General features: G+C 36.2%; 1 protein-coding gene across 2 annotated transcripts in view; it reads left to right on the top strand.

Annotated features, from left to right (window-relative positions):
* Positions 1-11,796, top strand: part of UBXN7 (UBX domain protein 7) — a 61,708-nt gene that overhangs the window by 41,776 nt on the left and 8,136 nt on the right. For both annotated transcript variants that reach the window (XM_084871672.1, XM_084871671.1), the window contains 5 exons: positions 3,206-3,352; positions 5,506-5,596; positions 6,661-6,788; positions 10,528-10,921; positions 11,041-11,120. In XM_084871672.1, the coding sequence (XP_084727798.1) occupies positions 3,206-3,352; positions 5,506-5,596; positions 6,661-6,788; positions 10,528-10,921; positions 11,041-11,120 (840 nt within the window). The remainder of the gene's footprint in view (positions 1-3,205; positions 3,353-5,505; positions 5,597-6,660; positions 6,789-10,527; positions 10,922-11,040; positions 11,121-11,796) is intronic.

Below are 11,796 nucleotides of genomic sequence, written 5' to 3' on the forward strand. Positions count from 1 at the left end.
GTTTTAATATTTTTTTTCTTGACCTTATGTATACCTATTATTATATCTTTTCCTTTGTATTTTTTAAAAAATATATTTTTATTGATTTCAGAGAGGAAGGGAGAGGGAGAGAAACATCAATGATGAAAGAGAATCACCAATCGGCTGCCTCCTACACAATCCCCCACTGGGGATCATGCCCACAACCCCGGCATGTGCCCTTGAATTGGACCCAGGACCCTTCAGTCCGCAGGCTGATGCTCTATCCACTGAGCCAAACCAGCTAGGGCTATTCTGTTTCTTTGTGTTTGTTTGTTTTTTCTTTACTGATCTGTCTGGGACTGGGAGAGATACTCTCACTGTTTCCCCTTGTCACAGATAAGTCATATCACAAACGTCTCTATTTGATGTAGTCACACTTGTTCTTGGGTCTTCATAAAACGGCTTTTGAGTGTTGATTCTGAACAGTCTAATAGATTCCAAGAGGGAAAGTTCATCATTTGTGTAAGACTCTTATATTCCCTCTAAACATTGTTGCTTTGCATAAAATTCATGTCTTTGGGCTTTTCCTTCCAGCAGTAAATTAGTGTCATATTGATTGATATAAGGTTTCTCTCCAATGTATGCTTCATGAAGGCAGGGATTTTGTGTTTTGGTAGCTGCTCTAATTCCAGCATCTATAGCTATACCTGAAACATGATAGGTACTCAGAAAGTTTATTTGTTGAATGAATGAATCTGAATTAAAGCATAAATGTGAATAAATGAATTTTTAAAAACAAAAGCAAATGACCATCATTTTTAAACTCGAGTTTTTTTTTCCTCCTCTGTGTTGTAGTTTTAGGCAGACTTATGTACATTTACCCTGTTATAGAAATGTGTATTAAATTTTTCCCTCTCGGTAGCGTTGAAAGTGCCACATTGCACTTCTGCGTGATCTCTGCTAATGACACTTTGGAATTGTTTTAGTTAAGTCATTTTAGACATAACATTTATTATCACTGTGGATCCAGTTGTTGGGTATTGAGTTACCAGTTCTTTGAAGAAATCAATTTTGAGAAGGTGGGGGGGAAAAACATTTCATAAAATTTTACAATGAAGCTCATGACTAACCTTTGAATAGCAAGAGTTTTAAGTATGCTATTAAAAATCTGTAATGAACAGTTAAATTATCAGATAGTGAAAGAAACGTGAGCTTGCCAAACAAGGATTTCAGTATAGATTTTGTCTTTATTCGATAATCTTAAACAAGTTACTGTTAAACATTGAAGGAAGAACCTGCCATTTTTCCACATCTGGGTGTTGCTGTTTACATTCCTTTGTTGAGCCTATATCTTCATAAGCTTTTTAGTAAGTATATGTTGAACACTTCTGTTTCATGGTCAAGACAGGATCAGAGGCCATGGATATTGACAACAAATTGGTCTTTTTTATTCTGTCTTTTTCCATGATTATATCTACTGCCTCGTCTTGATTTATAAGTAAAACCTAGACAACCTACAAAAATGTGTTTTGTAGTTTATCTAGGAATAATACAGAAAATATTGCTGTTATTTTTAGTGAAGAAAGTCAATTTTGTACAGTTTATTTTGACGTAAATAAAATGTGAATTTGTTTAAAAAAAATTTTTTTTCCCTCTCAAATACTTTTTCTTTAGTTAAGGTATATAAGTATACATTTATCACTCATTTATCAAACCTATGTGAATGCTATAGGTAAGGAAGTAAGTTGAACACTATTACTTTATAGGAGTAAGGGATAAATAATAAAGAGGTGATATGCAAATTGACCATCACTCCAACACACAAGATGGCCAACCCATGTGGACACAAGATGGCCAGCAGGGGAGGGCAGTTGTAGGCGACCAGGCCAGCAGGAGAGAGCAGTTAGGGGCAACCAGGCTGGCAGGGAGGGCAGTTAGGGGTGACCTGGCTGGCAGGGGAGGGTAGTTAGGGGCAACCAGGCCTGCAGGAGAGGGCAGTTGGGGGGTGACCAGGACTGGAGGGGAGGGCATTTGGGGGCAGGGAAGGCAGTTAGGGGTGAACTGCATGCCTTGGGCTATGAACTGCATACCCTCGTCTTTGAACTGCCTTCGCCTGCAGGCCCGATGGGATCGGGCCTAAATGGGCAGTGGGACATCCCTCCAGGGGTCCAAGATTGGAGAGGGTGCAGGCTGGGCTAGGGACACACCCCACCCCACCCTGAAATTTGTGCACCAGGCCTCTAGTATTTATATATTTTAAAATAAGTTTTTGACTAGTTATATGCAGCTTTCTGGCTCAAATCAGGGATTCCTTTTTGAACTTGAGTTTTCACATGTGGAATCAACATTAAATATCAGAAAATGATTTTTTTTCTGGAGGATTCATATAAAAAATAGGATAATAGTTATCTGTAAGACTGTGTAAACCTTCTTAAAGCAGAAGATAGTCTTACATTGTTCATTACCTCCAAAATGATGTATGTTTTTCAACTGTTATTAACCTGAGTTAATTGAAGATCTGTGCCAGTCTGGTATGGGAAATAATATTGTTCTAAGACAAAATTACTCAAAACTATGGCTTTCATTTCATTGTTTCTATACAAAGATTTAAGGAAGCATTTGCTCGCTCATTTGCTTTTCTGCCAATCTTTGTATTCAGCAACTTTTTAGGTTTTTAAGGTGACAACGAACTATTAGGTAAAAAGTACTCATTCATGATTAATATTTGTGCTATAAATTGGGGTTTTTTAAAAAAATCATTCTGAAACATTCTTTGATTCTATAATCTCATTCTTTAAAATCTCCTAGGAAAACAAACCTAAGAGAAAAAACCCTTAGCAGCTTTTACAGAAATATTTAAGGTGATTGATCCTATGAAATAGTACATGCCTAATAGGGGTTGAAAGAGATAATGTGATAGAATTTTGTGACTTGACCTTAAGTTTGTATAATTTTTTTTCAGATGTTTAAATGTACAATAAAAGTCCAGCCATTATAATAATAACAGTTTATTTAAGTCTGAAAAATGCTTGAAAATGGACAGTATAATTATATGTATCTATACCATTTAATGTAAATTATTTTACATTTTATATATATATATATATACCAAAAACTCTAGATGTTATATTTGAGGGGAAAAACTTAGTAGTGTTTAAATGATAACAGTTTCTGAACTCTGAAACATATCAGTTACCAAGGAGAAATTATTTCTAACAGGTGTTCTGTAACTTTACTCTTATAGGCCAAAGAGTGTGGGCAGATGCAGAATAAGTGGCTGATGATAAACATTCAAAATGTACAAGACTTTGCATGCCAGTGCCTCAACCGTGATGTATGGAGCAATGATGCTGTGAAAAATATTATCCGGGAACATTTCATTTTCTGGCAGGTGAGAAGAATTAAGGTTTTAGTAGCATTTTACTTTTGTAGTATGGGATGTTGAGAAGGAGGAATTTAATAAACTGCAAAAATTTTAATAACTGAGTTAAATTATGATATATGTAAAGGTAAAACCACACATAATGGCTGAAATAGTAAGGACAAGTGAAAATTAGGGCAACAATGAAGAACTCTTGAGGGAAGGAAAGAAAGAACCAAGCTGCATAACTATATAATGTTCATATCTCAGATGACCTAAAATATCTTGATAGAGTGTATAGCCATACTATTCAGTTCTATATAATAAAACCCTAATATGCAAATCGACTTGTTGATATGAAGAGCACTGACCACCAGGGGCCAGAGGCTCAACGCATGAGCTGCCCCCTGGTGGTCAGTGTGCTCCCACAGCGGGAGCACTGCTTAGCCAGAAGCGGGGCTCATGGCTGGCGAGTTCAGCGGTAGTGGTGGGAGGTAAGGAGTGAGGGGTCCCAGACTGTGAGAGCCCCGGACTGCGAGAGCCCTGGATTGCGGGAGGGATGTCTGGCTGCTGGCTTAGGCCCGATCCCCCTGGAAGCAAGATATCCCTCAGGGGTCCCAGACTGAGAGAGGGTGCGGGCCCAGCTGAAGGACACTCTCCCCCACCCCCAGTGCACGAATCTCGTGCAACAGACCTCTAGTAGGAATATAATGTGAGCCACATATTTAATGAAAAATGCTCTAGTAGCCACATTTTAAAAGGTCAAAAGAAATAGGTGAAATTAATTTTAATGTTTTAAAATCAATATATCTAATATCAAACATATTAAAATCTTAATGAAATGTTTTGGCTTTTGAATGTGTATGTGTGAAGTCTCTAAGATGTGGTGTGTATATTTTATACATACAGAACTGCTCAGTTCAGACCAGTCAGTCACATTTCAAGTACTTCAGTAGCACATGTTGTAGTGGTTGTTATAATTGACAGTGTGAATGTAGAAGATCTTCAGTAATGGAAAAACATTTGACTAAGGCTTGGATTTTTAGCTTGAGTTTTATACTTTTTATTTATATTTCTTAGACATGTCACTTAATCTTGCTGATTCTATTTTCTTTTTATGTAAATTACCAAGCTAAGGTTAGATAATTTTGTTCAAATTTTTATATTTTTTATGAAGAATTTTAAAATAAAAACATCTGAATGAACTTAATTTTTTCCTCTATAAGATATGCTATTAATGCTATTTATTTTTAAAAATATATATTTTATTGATTTTTTACAGAGAGGAAGGGAGAGGATAGAGATTTAGAAACATCGGTGAGAGAGAAACATCGATCAGCTGCCTCCTGCACAACCCCTAACGGGGATGTGCCCACAACCAAGGTACATGCCCTTGACTGGAATCTAACCTGGGACCCTTGAGTCCCCAGGCCAACGCTCTATCCACTGAGCCAAACTGGTCAGGGTGCTCGCTGTTAATGTTATTTATTTATTCATTCATGTTTTACAGGTTCCCTAAATTCAATATTTTTTTGAATGGTAAATTTTTCTTCTACAACTATTTTTTAAAAATATGTTTGTATTGATTTTTTTCTTCTTAATAGCGAGAGTGGAAGGGAGAGGGATAGGGATAGAGAGATAGAAACATTAATGAGAGAGAAGCATCATCATTCAGCTACCTCCTGCACACCCTCTACTGGGGATAGAGCCCACAATCCGGCCATGTGCCCTCTCCGGGAATAGAATCAGTGATCTGTTGGCTCTGGGTCAATGCTCAACCGCTGAGCCACACCAGCTGGGCTCTTCCGCAACTATTGATTGAGCATCTCTCTGACTAGCACTATGCTAGCCATTCAAGCTTATCGTCTCAGTATGTAGTGATTTATTAAGATGTATATGATAGAGTTTGGAATAATATGGGTGGACAGATAACTTGATCAGAAAGAGCAATATCTCTTCTGAACTGGAAAGGGAGGAAAAATGGATTGACATATAAGGGTTCACAGGGACGGAGGACAGGGAGTTGAGGTAGTTCCCACCAGATTACTTCCATTTTTCTCTCTAATGTAGCAATGAATCTTAACCTATGCTAAAAGTGTATTTGGAGAATTGTTGGTATATAACGAGGATACAGTTAATGCCTTTTTAGAGGTTGACTTTTCTTTATATCAATGATTTAACAGGTTTATCATGACAGTGAGGAAGGTCAGAGATACATACAGTTTTATAAGCTAGGGGATTTCCCCTATGTTTCCATCTTGGATCCACGGACAGGTAATATTTATTTTATATCAGTTTACAACAATTGACCTATGACTTATTTTTCAGTTACTTTAATACTTGACTGGATTCAGTTTCGGAAATCTTTGTAATAATTTAGGTGAAGGGTTTTTATTCAGTTTCTTTAGAATTATTTAAACATCTATTGAAATATGTTAGGGAGTCTGTTTCTGACAATTTGGGGGAATGATAGTATTTTATATTTTTGCAGCTCTGTACTTTCTAAAAATAACTTTTATCTTGTCATATTTTAAGGAATCCCCTTGGGTTTTCTATTATTAAAATATTAAGATTGCTCAGGTTCCGGTTGTAATCCCAGTGAAGAAGTGGAGGGTAGAACTGGTTTTATTATTAATGAATTAAGTTTTATCAAGATTTTGCTTTGTTTTAATCTCTTTCTAAATGCCAATAAATGATATTTGAAGATAAAGAAGTTGCCAGATGGCTGAGAATCTTAGGTTGACTATAATCGATGAATTCTTTGGGTTATGAAAACACTATATAATTTAAACTGGTGAAGGGTGGGTGAAAGGTTAACATGGTGGTACTTGGGCAGGCTAAATAGCCATTTCAGATAGTGGATAAAGAAAATTTGAATTTATTTAAGAAGTGGGATGGGGAAGGGATATCCAAAGGGAAGGGCTGCATAGCACTGAGCCAAGGGGATATTGGGTTGATGATGTCTGTCCCCAAGAGCTGGAGTTTCATCTTTATATGCAGTCAATGGCTCTTGTCATCAGTGGGTCTAGGAGGCTGAGTTGGTGGGCTTGGAATGTGGATTGCGATCAGGCATTTTTAGGACAGTTTTAATTCCTTATATAGTCTGATTCCTGGTGTCCAGCAAATTTTCCTGATTTTTGACTCCTGTGGCGGGGAGCTTGGACAAGTTCTTGTTCTTTGTTCTCCTGTGGCCCTTAAGGACTATATTGCCCTGAGTCCTAACAGTGGGAATATGCGTTCCTAAAACTTTAATTATGCAAATGCCAATTAAAAACACTTAATGAGAATGTTGATATGTTGATTTTATTATATTTATATATCCCGGTTTTTATTTTTAGGTCAGAAGCTAGTAGAATGGCACCAGTTAGACGTATCTTCTTTCTTGGACCAAGTGACAGGATTTCTTGGTGAACATGGGCAACTGGATGGACTTTCTAACAGTCCCCCCAAAAAATGTGCCCGTTCAGTAAGTATGACTAAGAAGTGATGATGAGCAATTAAATGTAATTGTATATAGATGTCTTGTGTAAAATGTTTGAGGTTAAGATCTTAAAGATATTAATGTAAGTATTGGACAGTTATAATTTGTGGCTGTACAACATCTTGGATGCCCTTCTTATATTTTGATAATTTCCCACATTTGGATTCTGTCTTTTCAGTGAAATCATACGATTCATATTTTTAGTCTCCCTTGCAGTTATGTGACCAAAGACCTGGGTTTAGAAGTAAAAATTGTGAATATGTAGCAGTGAGGAGGGGAACTGAGTTAGCAAGCCCCAGTGATAGAGGGAGGAATCCATTTCTTTCAAGGGCAGCATTGCCAGGTCTAAGCAGCAGTTAAAAAAAAAAAAATTTTTTTTTTGCTAAAAAACTCTCATAGTATATGTGGTCATTATTACTGGCTATATGTGTAGTTGAGTTTAATTTTATCTTATTCTATGTGGGTACTTTTTAAAATTTTAATATGGAAATAAGGAATTAATTGAGATCACTTTTTTTCTAATATAGGCAGTTAGTTATATGCTTTCTCTGTAAGTGCTTTAGCTCCATACCACAAGTTTTTTCTAGCTACAAGGGGAACTGGTAAATGGACATTGTTAGCTTGATAGGTTTTCTTTTATGCACATTATTAGGAACCCTTGAGTTCGCAGGCTGACACTCTATCCACTGAGCCAAACCAGTTAGGGCAGAGATTTTATATATTTTTAATTTATTGAATTTATTGGGGTGATATTGGTTAATAAAGTTAGGTTTCAGGAATACAGTTCTATTAATACTGTGTGTTTACCACTCGAAGTCAAGTCTCCTTCCATCACCCTTTATCCTTCCTATACCTTCTTCTACCTTCCCCCACCTCCCCCTTCTTTCCCTTTCCCTCTGGTAATCACCTTACTGTTGTTGGTGTCTATGAGATTTTTAGGTGTGTGTTGTTTTTTTTTCTTTTCTTAATTCCTTCACCGTTTTCATCCAGTTCCATGACTCAGTCTCCTCCCCTCTGACAGTGGTCAGCCTGTTCTCTATAGACAAAGGCTCTTTTTAAAAAACAATCACAAGCTCTGGCCGATTTGATTCAGTGGATAGAGCATCAGCCTGTGGACTGAAGGATTCCAGTCAAGGCACATGCCCAGGTTGTGGGCTCGATCCCCAGTAGGGGGTGTACAATAGGCAGCCGATCAATGATTCTCTCTCATTATTGATGTTTCTATCACTCTCCCTTCCTCTCTGAAATAAATAAAAATATATTTTTAAAAATCACAATACCATTAACACACACTTTAAAAATCAATTAATTTTGACATCATGAGATATCCAGTATTTAACTTTCAGTTATCTTACAGATTTTATATTCTTATAGCTTTGTTTGAGTTAGAATCTAAATAATTTCTACCCAAATATGCTTTTTTGTTTGTTTGATTAATTTTTGTTTTATTATTTAAAATTTTTAAATATATTTAAAAAATTTTAAAGTTATAGTTCACATACATTGTTAGTTTCAGGTATACAATATACTGATTCAACATTTATATACCTTATGAAATGATCACCACAATAAGTCTACTAACTGTCACCATACAAAGTTATTATAATATTATTGACTATATGCTCTATGCTGTATATTGCATAGCTATGACTTAGTTTAAAACTGGAAATTTGTACTTTTTAATCTTCTCTCTTTTTACTCATCCTCTCACCCAATTCCCCTTTAGCAAACATCAGTTTGTTCTCTGTATTTATGAGTTTGTTTTGCTTACTTTTATTTGTGTTTTAGATTCCACATTAAAGTGAAATCATATGCTATTTGTCTTTGACTTATTTCATTTAGCATAATACTGTCTAAGCTCATCACAAATGACAAGATTTTACTATTTTTTATTGCTGAGTAATATTCCATTGTGTGTATGTACCACATTATTTTCATCCATTCATTCTATTGATGGATACCAGGTTGCTTCCATATCTTGGTATTGTGAACAATGCTGAAGTTGGTGGGGTTTGGCTATCATTGTATATGTTGCATAGATCTTTTCTAAATAGTGTTTTCTATTTTTGTTGGTGAACACCCACAAGTGGAATTGCTGGGTCACATGGTAGTTCTATTTTTAATTTTTTTGAGAAATCACCAGACTGTTTTATATTAGTTGCACTAATTTATAATCCTACCAGCAATGCAGGAGAGAGTTTTCTCTACATCCTCACCAACACTTGTTCTTTATTATTGTCTTTTTTATAATAGCATTCTTACAGTTGTAATAATCTTTGTCGTTTTGATTTACATTTCCCTAATGATTTAGTCTGTTGGCCATCTGTATTTCTTCTTTGGAGAGATGTCTGTCCAGGTCCTCTGCTCATTTTTTATTGGATTATTTGTTTTTGATGTTGAGTTGTATGAGTTACTTACATATTTTGGATATTAACCCCTTATCAGATATATCAGGTCTCATATTTAAGTTTTTCATCCATTTTGAATTTATTCTTGTATATGGTATAAGAAAGTGGTCTGGTTTCATTTTCTTGCATATGGATATCCAGTATTCCCAGTATCGTTTATTGAAGGGACTATCTTTTCCCCCTTGTATATTCTTGTCTCCTTTGTTGTAGATTAATTGACCATATAAGCATGGGTCTATTTCTGGGCTCTCTGTGCAGTTCCCTTGTTCTGTGTGTCTGTTTTTATGCCAGCATCATACTGTTTAAATACTATAGCTTTGGAAAACAGTTTGAAATCAGGGAGTATGACACCATAAGTTTATTTCTTCTTTGTCAAAATTCCTTTGGCAAACAACCCAAATTTTGTGACTGAATAAGTTTAGTGAAATCTGTGGCATTATAACTTTACCAAAAGGAAAACTAGTAAGTTTGTATTTCTCATCATCACAATGAAAATCTTACTGTGTCGAAACCAGTTTGGCTCAGTGGTAGAGCGTCGGTCTGCGGACTGAAAGGTCCCGGGTTCGATTCCGGTCAAGGGCATGTACGTTGGTTGCGGGCACTTCCCCGGTAGGGAATGTGCAAGAGGCAGCTGGTCGATGTTTCTCTCTCATCGATGTTTCTAGCTCTCTATCCCTCTCTCTTCCTCTCTATAAAAAATCAATAAAAATATATTAAAAAAAAAAAAAGAAAAAGAAAATCTTATTGTAATTAAGCTTGGGAAAATATAGTCGTTTTTCCCAATTTATTGTATGGTATTTTGTTTTGAATGTTAGTGATCTGTTAGTTGTTTTTTGGTTTTTTTTTTTGCAAAACGATAGTTACTGAGCTATTTATTGATATTCTATGTGGCAAAACAATGCTAATTGAAGAATATAATGGTGAGCAAGGTAGACATGCTTCTTTATATAATCATGTTAAAGACTAATATTTTTGCTTTATATATAAAAACCTTAATTCTTGCCTTTTTTGGGCAGTCAGTATTCTGTTTTCTTAGTTTTATTCATTTTGATGTAGAAAACTTCCCTATGCTTGCAGCATCATTATACCAGGTGGTATGACAGTTTTTATTTTTATTTTTAAACTATTCATCCCAACTTGGCTGTGTAGGACAAAGTATTGCCTTCAACTAGGTGAAAATTTAGTAAAAGAGATATATTTAGTAGAAAGTAATAATGGCAAACTATCATATTTCTTGTGCCTTGTCTGGCTTGACTATTTTTTGGTTTAACTGTTTTCTTTCTTTTGCACCCGTGTTTTATGACTGCATCTTGCAGGAGAGCCTTATAGATGCAAGTGAAGATAGCCAGCTAGAAGCTGCCATCAGAGCCTCCTTGCAAGAAACACATTTTGATTCATCACAGACAAAACAGGATAGCCGCTCGGATGAAGAATCTGAATCTGAACTTTTTTCTGGCAGTGAGGAATTTATATCCGTTTGTGGCTCTGATGAAGAAGATGATATAGAGAATCTTGCCAAGTCCAGAAAGTCTCCCCATAAAGATTTGGGGCATAGAAAAGAGGAAAACAGAAGGCTGCTAACTGAGCCCCCACCCAGAACTGAGCCTGGAACAACCACAAACCACCAAGCATTGTCAGTCATGGATTCAGAAATATTAGAGATGTCACCTGAGAAATCAGATGGAATAGTGGAGGGCATAGATGTAAATGGTGAGCTATGTTCTAGACTTACTTTACTTGAAACTTGAATATTACTGAATTTGTTTAAATTAGTCTTCCATCTTAAACTCCTGTATATATATATACATTTATGTATATTTTAACCCCAGGACCAAAAGCACAGCTGATGTTGCGGTATCCAGATGGAAAAAGGGAACAAATCACTCTTCCAGAGCAAGCTAAATTGCTAGTAAGTATATCTAATTTAAGCACTGGCTTAAAGGAGAGAAACTAATTAATTGGTATAATTGGCTTGTTCTTTGAAATAAGTGTTAGTATTCAGTCTGACCTCTAAGGAAATTTAACAGGTTATTCTGATTTCTAATTAGTATATTTCCTTCCTGAGTTATCTTAGACAAGTCACATAGGGTCTGTTCCAGACAAGGCTGTTCTATTCCGTGGCTGCATTTCATTTTCCAACTGGAAATTATTCCCAGAAAAGAGGAGTGAAGACTACTGGGGCTTCTGGCTTTCTTATAGCTAGACATACAAAATAGTTAAGAACCAGGGCAATCTTTTTTTGTGTTTCTGTGCTGGGGCCTGTTCAGTGTCTCCACTGTAATTCTCTGCTTCATACCATTGTTCTCTCTCTATACTGGTGGCTTTTGTTTACCTCTGAGTGCGGACATGGTCCACGAAATCGTGATGCTGAGGGGCTTTTCCTTTAAAGTTCATAGCTGATGGACCTTTCCTCTGTCGTTTTTAACTCTGTCGTTTTTAACTCCTGGAAAAGAGAATGAATCTGATTAGCTTTTTTAGTCCCTTCCATCTTTTTATCGGATACCTGTGAATGAATCCCCTTTGGGCCAGGCATTTTTACCTGTCTGTTTTCTGTGGCGAGAGAGTGTGTGTGATCTTGAAGACTG

Source organism: Pipistrellus hanaki (assembly GCF_964339955.1).
Source record: "Pipistrellus hanaki genome assembly, chromosome: 2".
NCBI classification, from domain to species: domain Eukaryota; kingdom Metazoa; phylum Chordata; class Mammalia; order Chiroptera; family Vespertilionidae; genus Pipistrellus; species Pipistrellus hanaki.